The 23988-nt window shown below is 42.8% G+C and overlaps 1 protein-coding gene across 1 annotated transcript in view; it reads right to left on the bottom strand.

The window, feature by feature from the left end:
* The window catches only part of Sptssa (serine palmitoyltransferase small subunit A), a 29268-nt gene extending 12471 nt beyond the window's left edge, over positions 1-16797 (bottom strand). Inside the window, exon 1 of the mRNA XM_042677828.1 lies at positions 16630-16797. Coding sequence (XP_042533762.1) covers positions 16630-16741 — 112 coding nt within the window. The 5' untranslated portion in view covers positions 16742-16797. The remainder of the gene's footprint in view (positions 1-16629) is intronic.
* Between the last annotated feature and the right edge of the window lie 7191 nt (positions 16798-23988).

The raw sequence follows: 23988 nt of genomic DNA on the forward strand, positions 1-23988 counted from the left end.
AAGTGGTAGAGTGCTAGCCTTGGAGCTGAAGAGCTGAGGGACAGTGGCCAGGCCCAGAGTTCAGGCCCCACGACCGGACTCAAAAAAAAGAATCTATTCTGGGCTGGGAAGGTGGCTCAGTGGTAGAGAGCTTGCCTTGCATGCAGGAGGCCCTGGGTTCGATTCCTCAGCACCACATAAGCAAAAAGAAAAAAGCCGGAAGTGGCGCTGTGGCTCAACTGGTAGAGCGCTAGCCTTGAGCTGAAGAGCTGAGGGACAGCGCCCAGGCCCAGAGTTCAGGCCCCACGACCGGACCCAAAAAAAAAAAAAGAATCTATTCTGCTATAGATTATGTTTCTGGAACATCAGTGAGCTCATAGTATAACACTTGGACAATATGGGAGCTATATTATTTCAAATGAGAGTTTTCATTGGTTAGGACTGTCAGATTAGTAGGGTGGGGGGGAAAATAACTTTCAGCAGGAAAGCTCTCTCTGCTCAGCTGCTGCATAGACAGTCCTTTGAACTCTATTTTAAGAACATTAGAAATCAGCATCTGCACCTGGGCTCCCTTTCCGGGACAGCTCCAGGCTAGCACAGTTCTCAGCAGAGGACGGGAGGCATGGCGTCCTGTACTGCAGTCTGGTCCTCTGTAGCCTCAATGGCACCCTGCAGGTTATGACAAATTAGTAGCTACCACCTTGGTCGGTGCTCTTAGCTGTCTGCCAGCTGCTATCCAAGTTGCCCCCCAACTGTCAATTATTGTTCCAGTTAGTGTTTATTAGTTTGCACAGATCTGGTCTGCGGTCTGCCTCCACATTGTTTTCTAACCATTTCTATTATTTTGAGATTTTTTTTTCAAGACATATATAACACACACTGGTTTAATGGTTTAAATTCTTTTATGAGTAAAACTTCCACTTTTCATAAGTACAGATCATAAAACATTATCTACCTCTCAATCTACGACTTGGGGTGTGTGTGTGTGTACTTGAACTCCAATACTCGTACTTGAACTCAGGGCCTGAGCAGGTCTCTTAGCCTTTTTTCTCAAGGCTAGCCACAGCTCTACCTCTCAATCTACAACTTGGGTGTGTGTGTGTGTGTGTGTGTGTGTGTGTGTGTGTGTGTGTGTGTGTGTGTGTGTGTGTGTGTGTGTGTGTGTGTGTGTGTGTGTGTGTGTGTGTGTGTGTGTGTGTGTGTGTGTGTGTGTGTGTGTGTGTGTGTGTGTGTGTGTGTGTGTACTTGAACTGTGTGTGTGTGTGTGTGTGTGTGTGTACTTGAACTCCAATACGTGTGTGTGTGTGTGTGTGTACTTGAACTGTGTGTGTGTGTGTGTGTGTGTGTGTGTGTGTGTACTTGAACTCCAATACTCGTACTTGGGGTGTGTGTGTGTGTGTGTACTTGAACTCCAATACTCGTACTTGAACTCAGGGCCTGAGCAGGTCTCTTAGCCTTTTTTCTCAAGGCTAGCCACAGCTTCACTTCCAGCTTTTTGGTGATTAATTTGAACTCAGGGCCTGAGCAGGTCTCTTAGCCTTTTTTCTCAAGGCTAGCCACAGCTTCACTTCCAGCTTTTTGGTGATTAATTGAAGATAAGATTCTCACAGACATTGCCTTCGAAACCATGATCCTCAAATTTCAGCCTTCTCATTAGCTAGGATTACATGCATGAGCCACTGGCACCTTGTCCCACAATTATTTTTAATTTATGCAAAGTACATATACTCCATCAGGTCTCCAGAACTCAGCCTTTAATTATTAAATTTGAGCATATAGTGTATGCTATTCAAAAATAAAGCAAGAACTTGCCAGGCGCCGGTAGCTCACACCTGTAATCCTAGCTACCCAGGAGGCTGAGATCTGAGGATCGCAGTTCAAAGCCAGCCCAGGCTTTGAAAAGTCACAGAAAAGTCTGTGAGATTCTTATTTCCAATAAACAGCCAGAAAAACAGAAGTGGTGCTGTGGCTCAAGTGGTAGAGTGCTAGCCTTGAACTGAAGAGCTGAAGGACAGCGCCCAGGCCCAGAGTTCAAGCCCCATGACCAAAGAAGGAAAAGCAAGAACTCAAAGCCCTAAATTAAAGCCTCAATACTGGCACAAAAGGAAAAAAAAATGAAAGAACTCATCTGAGCTTATAAGTGCTACAAATGCTACAACACTGGATGCCTAGAGGGATCACACGTCTTTAAAAAACGATGCAGCAAGCTGGGCATTGGTGGCTCATGCCTGAAATAGTAGCTACTCAGAAGGCTAAAATCTGAGGATAGAAGTTTGAAGCCAGGCCAGGAAGACTCTGTTAAGACTCTTATCTCCAGTTAACCATCAAAAAGCCAGAAATGTAGCTGTGGCTCAAGTGGTAGAGCACTAGCCCAGAACACAAAAGCTCAGAGACAGCATCAATACCCTGAGTTCAAGCCCCAGGACAGGCACAAAAAAAAGCATCAAGGTTAGGAATAGGGCATAGTAGTAGAGTGCTTGCTTTGCATGCATGAAGCCCCGGGTTCAATTCCTTAGTGCCACATAAACAGAAAAGGCCGCAAGTGGTGCTGTGGCTCAAATAATAGAGTGCTAGCCTTGAGCAAAAGGAGCTCAGGGACACTGCCCAGGCCCTGAGTTCCAGTCCCAGGACTGGAAGAAAAAAAAAAAAAGCAGCAACAACAGTGGAGATAAGATGTACAGGCACTCAGTGCAGATATCTGAATTCTGATGGTGTGAAGCCCTGGAGTGCCAACGTGAACCGTGAAACCAAGAGCTTCTGAAAAATTTAGGCCCCAAACGCTTTGAGATGTCAAACCTCAACCCATCACTAAATTATTCACATTTGATTTTGCTCTCATAATGAACAGAGCAAAGAATCTGTTTTTTTCTCACAGATTTTTTTTTTGGATTTGGCAAAATTAATGGATTTTAAAGAAGTCATCAATGATCACTGAACTTACTTGGTAGATTTTTTTTTTTCTTTTTGGTGAGGAATGACTCACATACTAGAAATTATAAAATCCAATGGCAAAATATACACATGAGTCCCCCTATACATACCACTCCCATCAGAAATGGAACGCTTCCAGCACTCCAAAAAGTGCCTTATAAGTTAAGGTCTCTCCAAGGTGCTACCTTCCAGAATGACCACCACTTTGAACAATATCCACTTAAGTTATTTTTATGCCTTCAGCTTTGTATGAATTGAATCATACAATGATGTATCACATACTATATATGATCTTGTATCTGTGATAATATATATCTATCTTTGGTTAAGATGCATTTTTCTAGTATAGTTCATGGAAACAAATCTGGAGACATGGATGTAATTTACACTGATTGAGGAACGATGCCACCCTAGTACACCAATGCAGACAAAGCCCCTATGCTGGCCGTTGGCCTGGTGCTCCATATTTGTAGACTTAACACATACCATTTGCTAAAATCAATAAAAAAAAAAAAAAAAAAAAAAGATGTACAGGCACTGTCACTGACAGATTTGCTAAAACACTGAGAATACTGATGTGTGCTCACGGCCCATTACCACTATCCACCCAGGATCTTTCCCACCTGTCCTGACACGGCTTACCTAGATCTTGTTCAGCCTGCTTTTCTTTTCTCTTTTTGGTGGTACTGGGGTTTGAACTCAGGGCCTTGAGTTTGCTAGGTAGATGCTCTTCCACTTCAGCCAATGTTTTCATTTTCTTCCACCTTACCTGACAGTTACTAAAGAAGATGTTATAATACCCTAAGGAGTACAGCCAAGAGATGTTCTAGTGTTCTAGAACTTAGCCAGCTGAATATAAAAGCAAATTGAAACAGGCTAGAGCAGCTTTCTTCAAACCAGAGTTCAGAAACCCTAGAGGTGCCAGGGTAACATCCCAGGAAGTCAGGATGGTTTCAGGAGAATCCATTCACAGATCTGCTCCACTGCCTTGTCCTAAAGCTGACCTGAGAATTGTCCCATACTGTTCTCTTCTTCCCATGCCCTCTCTCAGGGTCACTTCCCCCTCTTTACTTCTGGAATGTCCTAACTGCATATTTAAACAACTTCTGGGACACCAAACAAAGGGCTAATAACATGGGTTGTATTCTGTTTCATTCAGTTTAACATATTTCTGGCACAACACCAAACTTCATCTATCCATCTTCTGAAATAAAAGTGATAGAACAAGCACCAAAGAGTGGTGGGCCCAGCAGAGGCAGAACAGAGTCCCTGAGTAGTGAAAACCAGCCTCACCCTCCACGGAATCTGCATTTTCTGTAGCCATGGACGCTAGCTCCAAGCAATGCAACCTATCTGTTGGACCTCATTTGGTTAATACACATGAAAACACCCACAACTTGGCCATTGATGTTCTACAGCATACCTGCCTTCCTACCATCTCTGAAGGAACAAAACAGAGATGTAATTAAGAGTCCCCAATCCCAAGATGAGGCAAGACCTGCTCTGCAACCACTCACTGCTCTCCCAGAAAGTGGAATGACTTGGGCATTCAAAAAGGAGTCTGTACTTGGATTCTGGCACTCAGCAGCCACCCGGGAGCAGCCTATGTGCTGTATCCTATGTCCCTAGGTATTGCTTACTATTAGATCCAGATGACCACAGCCACAATTTTGGGAGATGCTATCTTCTCATGACCACATGAGTACCAAGGGAGAAGCCTTCCTGTATTAGAGTTCAGGAGCTATTGTTGCTGTCGTTGTGGTGGTCATCATCATCTTCACCACAGTTCTGATTCTGCTCAAGCTGTACAACAGGAGAATGAGGACCAGGCAGGAACTGGAATCCAGGGGCCCCAATCTAGCTACCTCTCCTGCCCTAGACTCCAAAAGACAACTAGTCTGCGACTGTGACCTTCAAGTCTTGTAGACATGCCCTAGGAGACTCAGTGACCCCCAGTAGGATCTCCCTACCCCCACCTCTGTCTTCTCCACATAGCTTCTTTGCAGCTTCATATGAGTTCCTTCTGGCCAGCTGGACCAAAGCATCCTTCATGCAATTGCTGCAACTCTTAACCTGGTTCTGCTCCAGCCTACCCAGCTGGGTCCACATCCCTGCTGCCACCTTACTCAAAAGGCTGTGGAATGTTCTTTTGTCATCTGTTGAAGAGTCAGAAAATGCCCCTGAGAGAGCACTCATGGTCTGCCATTGGGATCAGCTTGAATCTGCTATCTGCACAGCTATACAGAGCAAGACAATCAGTCCTATGGACAGCAGCAGAGGTAAGGGAACTAACTTGAACTACCAACTAAGAAAACAAACATGGTAATGTTTAATCTGTTCCAGTACTAGATGACTACAGCTAGTTTGGTATGACAGCTCACTGTGTTAGTGAGCTAAAAGGTTACAAGAGGGTTAGGGGTATGGTTCAAATGGTAGATCACCTAAGCTCCTGCCTAACAAACATAAGTCCCTGAGTTCAAAATCTCAATACTGAAGAAAGGAAAAAAAAAGGAGTGGGGGGAGGAGGGGAGGAGAGTGGGAGATGGGAAGGGGAAACAAAGGAGGAGGCAACAATGCTTGATAAGAAATGTACTCATTTCCTGAACCTACAGACCTATAGCCATCTAATCTTCGATAAGGGAGCTAAAACAATAGAATGGAAGACAGACAGCCTCTTCAGTAAATGGTGCTGGCAAAACTGGTTAACTACATGTAGAAAACTAAAGCTAGATCCTTATATATCACCCTGCACCAGAATCAACTCCAAATGGATCAAAGACCTTGAACCCAAAGCAGACACTCTGAAAACATTACAGGATGGAATAGGAGAAACCCTGGGTCTCCTTGGCTCAGGCCGAAATTTTCTGAATAGAGACCCGGAAACACAACAAATCAAAGAAAGGTTGGACAAATGGGATTGTATAAGGTTGCAGAGCTTCTGCAGGGCAAATGACATAGCTAGCAAGATCAATAGAAAGCCCACGGACTGGGAGAAGATCTTTACTAGCCATACAACAGACAAGGGTCTCATATCTAAAATATACTTGGAACTCAAAAAATTAAACCACCCAACAACAAACCCTCAAAGAAACAACTGCCCAATAAGTAAGTGGGCGAAAGACTTAAAGAGAAGCTTCTCTGAAGAAGAAAGAAGGATGGCCAATAGACACATGAAGAAATGTTCAACATCCCTAGCCATAAAAGAAATGCAAATCAAAACAACATTGAGATATCACCTCACTCCAGTTAGAACAGCAAAAATCAAGAACTCTAACAACAACAGATGCTGGAGGGGATGTGGACAGAAAGGAACCTTACTTCATTGTTGGTGGGAATGTAAACTTGTTCAACCACTTTGGAAAGCAGTATGGAGGTTCCTCAAAAGACTCCACATAGAGCTCCCCTATGACCCAGCAATCCCACTTTTGGGCATTTACCCTAATGTTTACAAAAAAGACCACACTAAAGCTACCAGCACAACTATGTTTATTGCAGCATTATTTACCATAGCTAAGATATGGAACCAACCCAGATGCCCCTCAATAGATGAATGGATCAAGAAAATGTGGTATATATACACAATGGAATTCTATGCCTCCATCAGAAAGAATGACATTGCCCCATTTGTTAGGAAATGGAAAGGCTTGGAAAAAATTATATTAAGTGAAGTAAGCCAGGCCCAAAGAAACATAGGTCCCATGGTTTCCCTTATTTGCAATATCTAGTATAGGTATGAGTCAAGCGGAAAAAGTCAGAGAAGGTGATGTTAGGAAAACGAACCCTCAAATATGTATTTTAATGTTTTTGTTTCTTTCATGCATGTGTTTCTAACGCATTTATAAGATTATTTCTTGGTTGCTTTGTATGTCCCTCCCCCACAGTGTAACCCCTGCTTTCACTATATTTGATGTCAGTATAACATGTGGAGGAGATGGGGACAAACAAGTCGTTTAAGGATTCAGGTGGACCTGTTGCAACAATGAGAAGTACAAAATGTCATGTCAAAACCATCTTTACAATGTCGGAGGGGGGGGAGGGCGGGTATGATTGGGTGGGGGGGAGGGGGGAGGCTGGGAAGGGAGGTGAAGTAAACAAAGGAGGAGGCTGCAATGCTTGGTAAGAAATGTATGCATTATCCTGACCATGTAATTGTAACCCCTCTGTACAGTATGTTCTCAAATAAAATAAAATAAAATTTAAAAAAAAAAAAAAAAAGAAATGTACTCATTTCCTTGGCCATGTAATTGTAACCCCTCCGCACGGTATTTTCACAATTTAAAAAAAAAAAAGGGAAAGAAGAAAAGTTGTTACAAGAGCAGAGTGTGGTGGCAACTGTCTATAACCTAACCTCTCTTTATTTGGATTCTGAGAAGCTCTATCAGTTCTTTTGCATCCAGAGACTAGACAAAGACTAAGAAACTAACAATTCAGTGGTACCTATGCACCTGTGTCTTTCCTGGTTACCTTAGAGAGACTGAAACATATTCAAAGTATCACATTCACAAACCATTTCTCTGTTGAAAGCTGTCCTCTGACCCTTAAGCCAGATAAGGGTAAATATTTTGGAATTAAGAAGGCTTGCCTCCACGCCTGACTTCCTGGTTGTATGGTCTTGAAAACATGAGACTCAAACTCTCCATGTTCAGACAATTTCCTGACCAGGAAGTAGAAATAGTAACATCTGCTGTTAGATAAAGACTTAGAAAAACAACTTAAGTACAGTGCCTTTATAGCTGGGGACCAGCCCTGTTAAGGTATTTCTTTTAGTCCAAGACATTCATTTTAATGATTCTGAAACCAGAATGTGTCTTATAACTAATAAGTCCATTTATATAGCTTTTTTCCCCCTCTCTCTCAAAAAGCTGGGTTTCAAGCTATGTTGGTGGCTCACACCAGTAATACTATTTAGGAGGCTGAGATCTAAGGATCATCATTCAAAACTAGCCTGGGTGGCAAAGTCTGTAAGACTCTTATCTCCAATTAACCAGCCAAAGAGACCAGAAGTAGAAATATGGATCAAGTGGTGGTAGAGCTCCAGCCTTAAGTGGGGAAAAAAAAAGCCAAGTGAGAGCTGAGGCATGAGTTCAAGCTCTCCAGTACCAGCAAATAGAAAATAAAAAGATGGTTTGGAATGTTCTAGCTCTGAAACTTTTAGACCCCTATGTCCACAGTGGAACCTTCCTGGAGTTGTCCCAGTATAATGTCCTTTTGCCAAATGAACAAAGCTTGGATATAGAAGAGGAGGAGGGAATAAAAAGATTTTAATATCTTGCTTTTCACTGATGAACATAACTCAACAAACCTCCCAAGATGGCTCCTGTATGTAAATTGAGGTGCTAGTAAATATGTGAAGACAGGATCGTCTTCCCAGGAGCTGGTAGCAGCTCCCTCACACCACCACCAAATCAATAAAAGATATTACATGCTTGGGCTGGGAAGGTGGCTCAGTGGTAGACCGCTTGCCTTGCATGTATGAGGCCCTGGGTTCAATTCCTCAGCACCACATAAGCAAAAAAAGACAAAAGCTGGAAGTGGCGCTGTGGTTCAAGTGGTAGAGCGCTAGCCTTGAGCTGAAGAGCTGAGGGCCAGCGCCTAGGCCCAGAGTTCAGGCCCCACAACGGGACCAAAAAAATATAAGATATTACATGCTTAAAGGCAAAAGCTTAAAAATAAAACAACTTAAATGTTTTTTAAAAAGTCATAGAGCCGGGCTGGGAAGTTGGCTCAGTGGTAGAGCGCTTGCCTTGCATGCCTGAGGCCCTGGGTTCGATTTCTCAGCACCACATAAGCAAAAAGAAAAAAGCCGGAAGTGGCGCTGTGGCTCAAGTGGTAGAGCGCTAGCCTTGAGCTGAAGAGCTGAGGGACAGCACTAAGGCCCAGAGTTCAGGCCCCACAACTGGACCCAAAAAAAAAAAAAAAAAAAAGTCATAGAACCGTAAAGGTGTTATATGAATATGATTAATCAGACAAAAAAAATGTCACTAAAGCAATTAAGGCCCATAGCAATTACAGCTGATTTTATGCATTTGGCTTCATATTGAGGACTAGCTTTGCGAAGGGTTACATGATGAACATTTTCTATGAGTTGTAAATATTTAGAAAATATACAGTATATAAATATATGTATGAAAAGCAAGCATAAATAAGATCCTTTAATTTACTAGAAGGAGTCAAATATCAATGTAAGTGGACAAGGAAATGCATAGTCCTTGCTTCCAGTTCTTTGAAGGGATACGGAAAACAAAATCTGAAGACCACTGGGCTAATGAATTGGAAGCATTATTTTATCCACTATAATTCCTCCTGCCTCTGCTTCTAGGCAGGTAGTTCTCCCCAGTAAAACAAAGACTCATGCATTCCTACAAAGGGAAGGTCAAGGGCCAAAGCTGTGCTTTCTTCTCAAATTTCCAAACAAGAAAGGATCTGAGTTCATGAAAAGCAAGTCCTAAGCAAAGCTCTCCGTTAAGTTCCCCTCCTGCTCAGTGGCCCCTCCCCTTATTAGAAGTAATGACTTTTTAATAACCAGTACTAAAATAAATACATAATAAATATGAAATCATCCATTTGAAGTGAAAGGACTCATTTTGCTTTGCTATCAGTCCATGTAAATATTAAATATTGAAAGAATACAGCATTAACATTTTTGTGCTGCTTCCCATTAGCTTACAGATTGAGCCACTGCCTTCATGGGGGGCAGTTTTCTTTAACCTCCAAAATAATCATTTTAATGCTTAAAAATCAAAGAAAACATAACCTATCCTTACAAGCATAACTGACTGTATTTAACTTATTACCTATGATAGAGATATATATGCTGTAAAATGAGAGCAAGGGACTTTGTAATAAACCAAAGTGTCAAATATAAAGGGAGTGTCAAATATAAAGGTAGAAAATACAAAACCAAGATCCCCAGGGAAAATTCTTTCTCTATTGAAGTTTGAAGGCAGTCCAAACTGTTCAAGTTATTTCAAGGTTATTCTGAATTCCTCCTTTACTTTTTTTTTTTTTTTTTTGCCAGTCCTGGGGCTTGAACTCAGGGCCTGGGCACTGTCCCTGAGATTCTTTTGTTCACAGCTAGTGCTCTATCAGTTGAGCCACAGCACCGCTTCTGTCTTTTTCTGTTTATATGGTACTGATGAATCGAACCCAGTGCTTCATGCAGGCTAGGCAAGCACTCTACCACTAAGCCACATTCCCAGCCCCTACTCTTTTTTTTTTGGGGGGGGGGTCTGGTTGTGGGGCCTGAACTCTGGGCCTGGGCGCTGTCCCTCAGCTCTTCAGCTCAAGGCTCTACCACTTGAGCCACAGCGCCACTTCTGGCTTTTTTTCTTTTTGCTTATGTGGTGCTGAGGAATCGAACCCAGGGCCTCAGGCATGCAAGGCAAGCGCTCTACCACTGAGCCACCTTCCCAGCCCCCCCTACTCTTTTTTTAAACTGTATTTTTTTGTCTTTTCTTTTTTGCACATCAAACCAGGATATTGCACTTGCTAAGCAAGCATCTTGAAATGAGCTACATCCCAGCCCTCCCTTTACGTTTAAGTATCTTGATTTTTAAAAATCCTTTTCTTTGGGGCCTGGCACTGGTGGCTCAGGCCTATGATACTAGCTCCTCCAGAGGCTGAAATCTGAGGATCACAGTTCTAAGGCAGCCTAAGGAAGGAAAGTCTCTTAAGACTCATCTCCAATTAACCCCCAAAAAGCCAGAAATGGAGCTATGATTCAAGTGATAAGCATAACTCAACAAACGTCCCAAAATGACACAGGCAAAACAAGCTAAAGGACAATGCCTAGGCCTAGAATTCAAGCTCCAGTAGTAGCACCAAAAAACAAAAAACTTCTTCAAGACTGGCATTCAGCTTACTATGAGTATTTTTTCTAGTAGTTAATTTTCACTGATACTGAGAATTTTTTCCTAATGATCAAATCACACTGATTTTATTGAACATACTGAGAATTTTAGTTACTATTTCAGATGATTCTATATTTTTCTTCAAGAAGGAGCTGGTTAGTAAAGAAGTCCTAAACACTGCTGAGTTGTGTTTGAATAGTTCCTTTTATTAACTAGCTCAGTAGAAACTCTCCAAACAGGAACAGATGATGACTGAATGGTACTGCTGGGCGCACACAGGCTTTTCTATACTAGTCTTGTTTATTATGTCTATAGCCAAACATGCTACAGAAACATAATTGTTGAAAATTATGCCAATCACTGTTAATCTCCAAAAGTAGCATAGCAAAATATTTTCCTCAACCAATCCTCACATACCAAAATATCTTATTTATTAAGAGTACATTTTCAAGAGTGTGGCCAGGCAGCTCAGATGGAGCAGGGCTTTCTTTTCTAGTGGATAGAATATAGAATATACTGCCAAGCCCAGTACTGGTGGCTCACGCTGTAATCCTAGCTACTCAGAAAACTGAGATCTGAGGATCAAGGTTCAAAGCCAGCCCAGACAGGAACGTCCGTGAGACTCTTATCTCCAATTAACCACCAGAAAACCAGAAGTGGCATTGTGGCTCAAGTGGTAGAGTATTAGCCTTGAGCTGAAGAGCCCAGGGACAGCGCCCAAGCCGAGTTCAAGCCCCACGACCAAAAAAAACAAAAAACAAAAAACAAAAAAACCCAAAGGGAAGGACTGGAAGTATGGCTTAAAGTAATAAAGCATTAAAGCCCAAGTACTGACAAAAAGACAACAAAAAAAAAAAAAACAGAATAAATTTGATTCATTACTATTAAGATATGCTAACTTAAAAAATAATATTTTGGATCCCTGATTGAATCCATACCTGTGGAGCCCATAGCTACAGAGGTTTATTTTTCCACTTTATTAAGTATCAAATGTCACTGGGAAAATTGTTACCAGATTTTTAGCCAGTAAATCTATTCAAAAAGTATACACATCTTCCTTATTTTCCTCAAACCCTATTCCACTGGCCTAGGAGGTCCCATGTCAGCTAATTTCCTTTCCTATTATTCATACCATTCCCTTATTGGCTCCAGCCACTGCCTCTGTTACTCTGAACAGAGCCTGGAACACACCAGACCTGCACTAGACATGCTCATGCTGGAGGCATCTAACATTGTGCTCTAGGCCTGTAATGCTTATACCCCTAATTAGCTTTCCATATGTTCCCTCCCTCTTCAAAACTTCCATGTTTTTTCTCCTGTTTTTATTCCAGTGACAAAAAAAAATCTAATAGTCCATATACTTTACTTACTTATCTAGTGGCATTAGAAGAAATTTGATTTATTCCTAGCTGTAGCTCTTGTATGTAGAATAGCATCTGACAAGTAGAAGGTACATAATACAGGCAGATAGAACTCAGTAACCATTTTACTATCGTTAACAACGCCAAGATAAATCAAAGTTCTCTTAAACAAGCCAGGCACCAGTGGCTCACACCTGTAATCCTAGCTACTCAGGAGCTGAGATCTGAGAATCATGGTTCAAAGCCAGCCCAGGAAGGAAAAGCTGTGAAACTCTTTATCGCCAATAAACCACCAGAAAACTGGAAATGGCACTGTGGCTTAAGTGGTAGAGCTGAAGAGCTGAGGGACAGCGCTCAGGCCCAGAGTTCAAACCCCATAATCAACAACAACAACAACAAAAAAGTTTTCCAATAGTATTTTCTTCTCTAAATTTGATTTTTTTTTTTTAGACCGGTATTGCTATTCAGCCCTAGCTGCCTCTAACTTGCCTTGAATTCATAGTCCTCAGCCTCCTGCATGCAAGGATTACAGAACTGCAACACTATGCCAGATTTAACTCTAAAATTTTGAGTTCTGTGAACTGAATTCTATTAAACAGGCAAGCTCAGGGCTGGGGTTATAGCTCAGTGCTAGACCACTTGCTAGCATGCATAAGGTGTTGGGTTGAATTTGTAGCACTGTGGATTGCAAAAAAATCAGACAAGCTCCAGAACTACCTTAAAAGTGGTTTAAGGTCAGGTTTCTTACTGGTGGAGTATTTACTAGCAGAAACAAGGACCTATGTTCAATTCCTAGTAAATCAAATATATCCTGATTCCTTTAAAAAGGAGTAGGGGGGGGGACAACTTGAGGCTTCATGCTTGCTAGGCAGACCCCCAAGCCCTTTCTCCTGTGTTTTTATTGTTGTCGTTTGTTGGTTGGTCCTGGGGCTTGAACTCAGAACCGGGGCACTGTCCCTGAGCTTCTTGGTGCTCAAGGCTAGCACTCTACCACTTCAGCCACAGTGCCACTTCACTTCTCACTTTTTTCTGAGTAGTTTACTGGAGATAAGAGTCTCATAGCCTAGCCTGGCTGGCTAGCTTCAAACTGTAATCCTCAGATCTCAGCTTCCTGAATAGCTAGGATTACAAGCATCAGCCACCAGCGTTCATAGCTCTGGCTTGTTCGTTTGTTTACATGGTCTTGGTTTCTTTTTTGTACAGACCAGCCCAGCCTGGACCTCAATCCTTCTATGTATATTTCTGTATAACTGAGATGACAGACACCACCACACTCAGCTTTTGTTGTTTTTTTTTTCAAGTGAGATGAGGGTCTCAAGAACTTTTTACCAAGGTTAGCCTGAAATTGTCATCCTCTGATCCCAGCCTCCCAAACTGCTAGGATTACAGCCATGACCCACTGGCTTCCAGATTGGTAAAATTCATTTGAACTGTTTTTAAGTGGCTCATCTTTCTGTAACAGACTTGGTAACAATGTTATTATTTATTATATGAGGCTGTACAGGAAATATCTGACTAGTTACAAAATCTTCCTGGTTACAAAACTTTCTCTTTTCCTTGCTACCTTAGGCTTCTAGGAGGAAAAGAAGACCTTTGAAAATTATCTAAAAGTTAACACTTTCCTTCCCCACATAAAGCCAGTGGTTCTTGTTCAGTATCCAACTCCTTTCCTAATAATAACTTTAATACTAGTAGTAAATACTAGTATAAAGTACTAGTATTTAAAAAACTCTTTATTGTTATTTTGTCTTAACACAAGAGTCATAAAAACTGTGTTTACATATGAAAAAAGTTCAAGTATTGGTTGATAAACCAAAAGTTAATATATCACTTCAAATGTTCTATCAGAAGATAGATGGAAAGGGAAGAATTTATAAAACTCATAAATCTTATTTTTCAAGTACTTAACAATGTATCTAACTTGACAGCAGATACATTTCCTTTAGAATATAGGTCAGCCAGGTACTGCTGGCTCATGCCTAGAATCCTAACTACTCATGAGGCTTAACTATGAGGATTGAGCTTCAAAGTCAGCCCAGACAGCAAAGTCCATTAGACTTTTTTTTTTTTTGTCATGGGGCTTGAACTCTGGGCCTGAACTCTGAGCCTGGGCACTGTCCCTGAGCTCTTCAGTTCAAGGCAAGTGCTCTACCACTTGAACCACAGCACCACTTCTGGTTTTCTGGTGGTTAATTGGAGATAAAAGTCTCATAGACTTTTCCTGCCCAGACTGGCTTTGAATGGAGATTCTCAGATCTCAGCCTCCTGAGTAGCTAGAATTACAGGTGTGAGCCACTAGCACCCAGCATCCATAAGACTCTTAACTAAAATTAATCGTCAAAAAGCTAGAAATAGAGCTGTGGTTCAAGTGGTAGAGCACTATTTTTTTTTGTAGGTCATGGGGCCTGAACTCTGGGCCTGGGCGCTGTCCCTCAGCTCTTCAGCTCAAGGCTAGCACTCTACCACTTGAGCCACAGGGCCGCTTCCAGCTTTTTCTGCTTATGTGGTGCTAAGGAATCAAACCCAGGGCCTCACGCATGCATGCAAGGCAAGCACTCTACCACTGAGCCACCTTCCCAGCCCTAAAGCACAATTCTTGAGCAAAAACAAAAAAAAAGCTCAGGGACATCACCCAGGCTCTGAGGTTCAAGTCACAGTAACCACACTAAATAAATGAGTAAATAATCTAGAAGTCAGGTGAAAAACAACAAATGCAGCAGCTGATATTCATTTAAGAGTTATCTATGTCAAAGGATTGCATTTCTATCTCGGATAATCCAATAACATGAACTTTGAAATAAGATTTAAAATCCTAAGAACCACAAGATTCCATTTCATTTCAGTTCTCACTATTCTAAAAAATATAAAGAAAAAAGAAATCCCTTAATCTCATAAACAAGTGAGAAGTCAAAAAAACATCAAAACTAAAAACCTAAGGCATTATATTTCACTTTCTTATTTATTTCTCCACTTTCAAAAAGGAGTGCTTACTGGGCATTATTACTATTGCAATATAATACAGAAAAATCTTAACACCATTGACACTAGCATTTACATATATGTCAATCAACCTATGTATGTGTGAACTCCAGACTTTACTACAGTACTGGAGTCTATATCCCAACCTCTGATTTAGAGAATTTCAATCTATCTCACATTGTTTTAACTCTACTAAGATGATTCTGAGTCAGGATTACTAGCTTTTAAATTAAACATGCATTTTACAAGGTATGACCTGATGAGATCTAATCTACAGAACCTAGAGACCAAATAAATAAACAATGCAGGAAATAAAGCAGACTTCAACTAAACAGTTAAGTTCCACATTTGGGGGTGGGAGGAATGCTAACTATAATAAATTAATCGCCTTATAAGCAGCTAAAATTCTTCAAAAGGGCTGAAACAAAAGCCAGCTTTGAGTACAATCTCATGCAATTTTAACACCAACACACTTAAAAGCTTGGAATTCCGGTCATTTACTGGAATGCAACAATGCAGTTATAAAATTATTTCCAAGGAAGCTATTTCCACTGACCCCGGATGGAAAAGGGAGAGCTTTGTACATATCTAATGTGAAATATCTGATTCATATTGGACCCGAAAGTGAAAAAGAAAAGACATACCTCACTCCCACTCAGTACTTATTTTGTAAGAACACTATCAGAGGATGTCAGCTTTAATAGGAGACAACAAACATCACAGCCTTCACAACCTCAAGCAATCATTGGGATTGCTGTGAAAGTTACACGAGATTAAGACACGAGCAAACTGCTCTCAGTATAGTTAACTGACTTGCTCCTAATCAGTATGTTCGGAACAAAAATTTGCTAATTATAAACCAAAACAGTTTAAAACTCTAACGGGTAAGTTACGGTTCCTCTCCGGGCCCTACAGTGCAAAGAAGTAATCAATAAAGCCCACTTTTAAAATTGCCATCTTGAAGCTCAAAAAGGTCCAGTAACTTTTAAAGCTGCTTTCCAGAACTGCATTGGGCTATCAGGAACACAAGTACCGGACGTCGTTAAAAAGCTGCTAAATGGATGGGAATCTTCATTAGGTCCTAAACCAGGTAAATCGGGGACACTTAAAGGTCAACGACGTCGGAAGCCCGGAGCGACGGTGCTCCACTCACACCGCGCCCACCTCGCCCAAGAACCGGAGACCAAAGGCAGACAAGACCCAAGTGGAGGCGAGGACGCACCGGGCGCCACGACGCCGTCGGGGAGTTTCTGCAGAAATGAAAGTGCGTCTAACCCGGTGACTTCATCGTGACTTCATCGGAAACCTGTGATCGCTGGTTCGAGCCCCTCCTAGATCGCATGATCACTGCCTTCGGCCCCGAGACCACCGCCACTCCCTCCGCCCCCGCCGCGCACCGCCCAGAAGCCAGGTCCTTGAATCAGACGCACCCAGCCACCCCCTCCCCCAGACCCTGTCCAGCCGAGGACAGGGAGGATGTGACCCCGGCCCCAGCCCCGGCCCCAGCCCCGCGTCCCTTGGCAGGATACTGAACACAGTCCGTTCCCAGGGCTCCAGCATGTAAAGCGCCGTGACCAGCAGGTATTGGTAGTAGAACCAGGACATTTGTTTCCAGGCCCGCGCCAGCGCCATCCCAGCCATGCGTCTCCCGCGATGCAGCCACACGTCAGTCTGTCCCGCCGCCCGCTCGCGTCCTAAAGCCCCAGGCCTCCAGACCCGCCCGCCGGCCCCCCTGCGCCCATTGGCCTGCCGAGCTCGGCGCGTCACCCATAGACGCCCCGCCCCGCCCGCGCCCGAGCCGCCGCCAGCCCCGCCCGGCCGGCGCTCATTGGCCAAGCCGCCACCGCGCGTCGCCCCGGCCCCCCCTCCCTCTAGTAACCCTCCCTCCCCCGCCCCAACCGGAGAACGGACCCCGCGAGAGCGCCCTACTGCGCCCCGCCCCCTGATGGGCGGGGGCAGGGATAGGGGTGGTGGCTGTTGGAGTTCGGAGGGCAAGTGAAGCGGGCCCTAGTGGCCGTCGGATCTCCCAGACCAGACCCGGAGGCCAAGCCAGGAAATAATTTGTGAAATACCTAGTTCTGCTTCTGGCATCTTTCTGGGCAGGAGAATTAAAAGACTGAATGAAAATGTATCCGGTTGGTTACCTCGTGCCATCAACTGTGTAGCGTTCACATGAACGCAGGTAAAGCTCAGAGCTGCTCTGCCTAGGATGGCGGGGCCCTGGGGTCGCGGGAACAGGGAGGGGAATCACACCTCCCAAGGAGATCTAGGAAGGCTCTCTGTAGAACCGTTGCATTCTTCACCTCTTCTTTCTGGTTCCAGACCGGTTCACACCCAGTAAAAGACAACAGAGTTTTAGCATAATCTGACTGCCTCTAGGGCCTATAGATACAGACCTTGTAAATTAGGCCAAGATGAGCACAGATCTATTGGATTCGCAAATGACAGGCAGCAAATGACAGACCAGTGTGCCGGTGGGTGGGGCTGGGGTGAGAGATGCCAGGCTGGTGAACCATATAAGGCCCTGAAATGATTTGGTACGTGATGGGACAAACACGTATGCTTGTCCTCATGCTGCTCAGTGGCTGCCCGCAGTAGTCTGACTTTATTGATCATTTTCTTATGACTCCAAGTGATTGATAATATAAATGTCCAAATGGCCCTTGGCAGAAAAATGGCTCCACACTCCGTGAGATACACTCTGAAAGGCCAAGTTCCTGGCTAGCAAATGAACCAGGAATATTTCCACTCTCCATCAAAAATTCCATGCACTGATAGCATCTGAAATGATACATTTAGATGGCCTGGAGTTTATGTGTTTAGATGGCTCTCGATTAAATAGCCTACTGCTCAAACTTTGTTTTTTCATGATTTATAACTCTTCATTCATTTGGAAGTATCAAATGTTGCTCCAGACATTAAGAATAGCATGCCAGACGGTCAGAGATGTGTCTTCATGAAGTCAACTAGGAAAGAGAGGCAAATTAACTGACTATAGTGAAGTGTAGGAAAGAGTATATTTATGTTATGCATAAAAACAAAGAAAAATCAGACTGGGATTGTAGAAGGCAGTTGGAAACTAATGTTTGAGCTGAGAAGTTGATGGAAAAGTAGGAATGGAAAAATGAATGATGCTAGAAAGGAGAGGGAGACAAATAATCTGAGCACAGGATCATAGCATCCTTACATGAAATCCTGCTGTTTCATGGCAACCACTGATTGTGGTCCAGTGAACAAATCAAGATTTACATTCATTCTCAGCGTATCTTTCAAATACAAGTGAATAAGCCCCGCCTTGGGATAGCCAGTGGTGCATGTGTTGGAAGCCAGAGAAGGCCCACACATACCATCCAACTTCAGAACCCTCTGGCCAGAAAAAAAGCAGCATAGGGGCTGGGAAGGTGGCTCATTGGTAGAGCGCTTGCCTTGCATGCCTGAGGCCCTGAGTTCTATTCCTCAGCACCACATAAGCAGGAAAAAAAAAAGCTGGAAGTGGCACTGTGGCTCAAGTGGTAGAGCGCTAGCCTTGAGCTGAAGAGCTGACGGACAGTGCCCAGGCCCAGAGTTCAGGCCCCACGACCGGACCCAAAAAAGAAAAAGAAAAAAAAGAAAAAAGCATGTCAGCCCAGGATTTCTGACCTCTGAAAAGTAGAGCCATGCACAAAAGCTGAGTGGCTCAATTAGGTCTCAGTTGAATGTGGAAAAAAACAAGGCAAACTATGACCAAAAAATAAATTAAAAAAAATAAACAGGGGCTGGGAAGGTGACTCAGTGGTAGAGCACTTGCCTTGCATGCCTGAGGCCCTGGGTTCGATTCCTTAGCACCACATAAGCAAAAAGAAAAAAGCCGGAAGTGGCGCTGTGGCTCCAGTGGTAGAGCGCTAGCCTTGAGCTGAAGAGCTGAGGGACAGCGCCCAGGCCCAGAGTTCAGGCCCCACGACCGGACCCAAAAAAAAATAAATAAATAAACAGGAGAACTAGCCACCTAGCTGTATTCACAAATAAGGTCAGTGCCTAATTGACATCTAATGAATATAACAATGTAGCCAGCATTTATTATACAACTGGTTACCATCTATTTTTATATTTGTGACAAAGTTAATAGTTCTTAATGGGTAAGACAAGTGAGCATTTGCAATTTCCAATTTGTATATGCTTTTTTTTTTTTTTTTTTTTTGTCGGCCATGGGGCCTGAGCTCTGGGCCTGGGTGCTGGTCCTCAGCTCTTCAACTCAAGGCTAGTGCTCTATCACTTGAGCCACAGCGCCACTTCCGGCTTTTTCTGCTTATGTGGTGCTGAGGAATCAAACCCAGGGTCTCATGCATGCAAGGCAAGCACTCTACCACTGAGCCACCTTCCCAGCCTCTGTATATGCTTTTTATACCACAAGAAACATTTACCAGCTAGCACTTTTTTCCAGGATAGATATTCTTAAGCCCTCTGGCTCTTTTCTCCCTCTATTCCCCACAATGCTCTGAAATGCTCCAAAAATTCTTCCCCTCCCAACTATCACAGCCCTATACTTAATACTTCACATTTCCTGCCAGCCTCGAGTAATTTTTAATCAGTAAGGCTACTCCCACCACTTGAACTTTGGATATTACCTTCTGTCCAGGAGTCAAAAAAATCTCCTCTCCACTTTACTTCCTGAATCCTACAACCAACCTCAATTAATTTTTATGACCCTATTGAGCTATTCCCAAGTTCCATCTCCTTTGACTCATTCACATCTTTTTTGGAATAAGAGTAGGAAAAAAAAAAAAAAGACATTGTCTTGGTTTCTACCAAACTGCACTGTCCAGGGCTGGGAAGTTGGCTCAGTGGTAGAGCGCTTGCCTTGCATGCCTGAGGCCCTGGGTTCGATTCCTCAGCACCACATAAGCAAAAAGAAAAAAGCCGGAAGTGGTGCTGTGGCTCAAGTGGTAGAGCACTAGCCTTGAACTGAAGAGCTGAGGGACAGTGCCCAGACCCAGAGTTCAGGCCCCACAACCGGACCAAAAAAAAAAAAAAAAAAACCAAACTGCCCAATCCAACCTCATCTTGGAGTTCTGCCCTTAAGAAAACCTATTTTCTTCCTCATCTCTAAAGTCCTACTGGACTCTCTGCTTCTCAAAACTCACACCTGTTCTCAGTTTATTCCTGCCACCCTCTCAATCCCAAATATCCCTTCATGCATTTAATTTTGTTGGTAGAATATATTTAAATATAATTAAAGCAATAAGCTATCTTTAACACAAGAAGAGTTTATTCAAATACCCATCATCTCTGAGGGGAGGGGGAAGAGAGAAAGGGAATGTCCAGATGAAAACTGAGGAGACTGAGAGGCCTGCTACTTGGGAAATTAGAAACAGAGGATGCAGGAAAAAGAGCCAGAAACCCCAAGGATATGAAGTTGAGGCTGCTGCAAAAAGAGGGAGATGGGGAACTATTGGCTAGAAAGATGAGATTCTGCAGTTATGTTTTCGCCAGTATTTGGGTTTGAACCTAGGGCCTTAAGCTTGCTTCAGTGGCTTGCTTATATTTAGTTTTTGCTCTACCACTTGAGCCATGTCTCCAGACCTGTTGTTTTGTTGTTGTTTCATTACTGGGGCTTGCACTCAGAAGCCTTACCTTCTTTTGCACAAGGCTGATGTTCTACCACTTGAGCCATAGCTCCACTTCCTGGCTTTTTGGTGTTTAATTGGAGATAAGAATCTCTCAATGTGGGCTGGGAAGGTGGCTCAGTGGTAGAGCGCTTGCCTTGCATGCATGAGGCCCTGGGTTCGATTCCTCAGCACCACATAAACAAAAAGAAAAAAGCTGGAAGTGGCGCTGTGGCTCAAGTGGTAGAGCGCTAGCCTTGAGCTGAAGAGCTGAGGGACAGCACCCAGGCCCAGAGTTCAGGCCCCACGACAAGACCCAAAAAAAAAAAAAGAATCAATGCTTGATAAGAAATTTACTCATTGTCTTGCCCATGTAATTGTAACCCCTCTGTACAGTATTTTCACAATTAAAAAAAAAAAATCTCTAAGGTCTGCCAGTGTCAGTTTGAACTTCAGTCCTCAGAACTCAGTCTCCTGAGTAGCTAGGATTACCAATGTGAGCCACTGGTGCCCAGTATCCAGTTTAGTTTTTTGCTGGTAATTTTAGAGACAGAGTCTCACAGACTTTTCTGCCCAGACTAGCTTTCAAACTGTGATCTTGAAGATCTTCAGCTAGTATTACAGATATAAGCCACCAAGCCCGGCCCTTGTTTTTAACATCTCCCAGGGATGCAAATAGAATAATTTACCGCAAAGCCTGGCTGTGAAAAGTTAACCATTTTGACAGGTGATGATCAGTTTTAATTAAAGTCTAAACAGCAGATGTAGGAGATTCGGCTGTTTTAGGAAGATCCTCAAGTTGATCAGCAGTTCACCTCTGAAAGAGAAATCTACAAAAAAATCATTTGATAAAGTAAAATAACTTTCCTCTAATAGCTCTAAAAATTACAAACACTAGGTCTTGGATTATGCCTTGTGATCTGGACATAATTAAATTAATTGAAAGTTCTAGAACTGTTTATTCCAAACCTAAGTTGGAGGTGGTTTACAGCTGTTTAAATTGAACATATGCTCATTAAAGCAAATTAGTGTTTGCTGTCATTGAGGCTACAATGCAAATCTTAACCCCATCTGGAATGTTCATTATGTAGGCCAGCTGCCTCATAGCATTATATCACACCATATATTATCTCTTTATCATTTTATTATGTCTACAATAAAATTTGAATTATCTAAGACTGACCTAACACATTATAATTTTATAAAGTATATATGCAATAAAATCCAGAGTATCATTACCCTAACAAGTTCTAGGAATCAGTCTCTCTGATACCTCTCAAAATAAATCAGCAAGCTAGACTAATACTGACATTCAACTAGTTTCATAACTCCCTGTTGCTAGGTGCCAGTGGCTCATGACTTTAATCGTAGCTACTCTCAAGATCAAGCAGGAAAGCAGAAAAGTCTGTGAGACTCTTTTTTTATTTATTTTTATTATAAAGGTGATATACAGAGGGTTGCAGTTATGTATGTCAGGTAATGAGTACATTTCTTTTTGAATGCTGTCAACTTTTCCCTTGTTCTCTCCTACTTCCCTCCCTTCCCAACAAGTTACATAGCTCATTTTCAACGTAGTGTCTAATAAGTATCACTGCTGCATTTGTTCACCCTTTATCCCACCATTTCTGTGTTCTCCTTACCCTCTCCAAAACACATAAACGCATACAAGGTAAAAGGTACAGAAAGCCGGTGTCAGTGGCTCATGCTTGTAATCCTAAGCTACTCAGGAGGCTGAGATCTGAGGACCACCATTCAAAGCCAGCCAGGGCAGGAAACTCCTGAGACTCTTATCTCCAATAAACCACTCAGAAAATCGGAAGTGGCACTGTGGCTCAAGTGGTAGAGTGCTCACCTGAGCTGAAGAGCTGAGGGATAGCGCCCAGGCCCAGAGTTCAAGATCCATGACTGCCAAAAAAGAAAAAAAAGGTTCAGAAACCAAAAACAGCAACAAAGGAGAGGAGAGGGGAAAAGTAAAATAACAAAAAAAATTCTTGTTTCTGTTTCTTGGAATTGATTTCAACAAATATCATTCTATGTGATCATATGTACATAGCTAGACCTCAGTGTAAGGCCAGATACTATGAAAATATTACAGGAAAAAGGACAACCTCTTCAACAATGGTGCTGGTAGAATTAGCTATACCTGTGCAGAAAACTGAAGCTAGATCCTTATATATTACCCTGAACCAGAATCAATTCCAAAGGGATCAAAGACCTCAATGTAAGGCCAGATACCATAAAAATATTACAGGAAGGAATAGGGAAAACACTACGGCTCCTTGGCAAAGGTCAAAGCTTCAGATCCAGAATCACAACAAATCAAACAAAGCCTGAATAAATGGGATTGCATCAAACTGAAGAATTTCTGCATGGCAAAGGACATGGCTAATAAGATAGAAAAGAGCCCACAGAATGGGAGATTTTTACTAGCTATGCATCAGACAAAGGCCCCACATCAAAAAAATACTTAGAGCTCAAAAACTTACCCACCCCCCCGCCAGAAAAACCCTCAAAATAACAATCCAATTAATAAATGGGCTAAAGTCTTAAAGAGAGAGTCCTCAGAAGAAGTAAGGATGGCCTGTAAACACATGAAGAAATGTTCAATATCTCTGGCCGTAAAAGAAATGCAAATCAAAACAACATTGAAGGCTGGGCACCAGTGGCTCATGACTGTAATTCTAGCTACTCAGGAGGATGAGATCTGAGGATCATGGCTCAAAGCCAGCCGAGGCAGGAAAGTCCATGAAACTCTTATCTCCAATAAACCACCAGAAAACTGGAAGCGGTGCTGTAGCTCAAATAGTAGAGTGCTCACCTTGAGCTGAAGAGCTGAGGGACAGCGCTCAGGCCCAGAGTTCAAGCCCCACAACTGGGCTGGGAAGGTGGCTCAGTGGTAGAGCGCTTGCTTTGCATGCATGAGGCCCTGGGTTCCATTCCTCAGCACCACATAAGCAAAAAGAAAAAAGCCGGAAGTAGCGCTGTGGCTCAAGTGGTACAGTGCTAGTCTTGAGCTAAAGAGCTGAGGGACAGCGCCCAGGCCCAGAGTTCAGGCCCCATGACCAGACCCCCCCCCAAAAAAAGTATCATACTCAGGCTAGATGTGGCTCAAATGGTAGAGCACCAGCCATGAGCACAAAAGCCAAGTAATCACAGGCCCTTAATTCAAACCCTAGTATAAGGAAAAATACCTTTTATTATACTTAAATTAGATGTCAGAGTTGAAAATTTACATTTTAAAAATGTAAAGATCATAGTGGCATCAGCCCCTGATTTTAAAACAATTAAAAAGAAGTTATACTTAAG

The sequence above is a fragment of the Dipodomys spectabilis genome, unplaced genomic scaffold, assembly GCF_019054845.1.
Source record: "Dipodomys spectabilis isolate Male_0828 unplaced genomic scaffold, ASM1905484v1 ptg000042l, whole genome shotgun sequence".
Lineage (NCBI taxonomy): Eukaryota > Metazoa > Chordata > Mammalia > Rodentia > Heteromyidae > Dipodomys > Dipodomys spectabilis.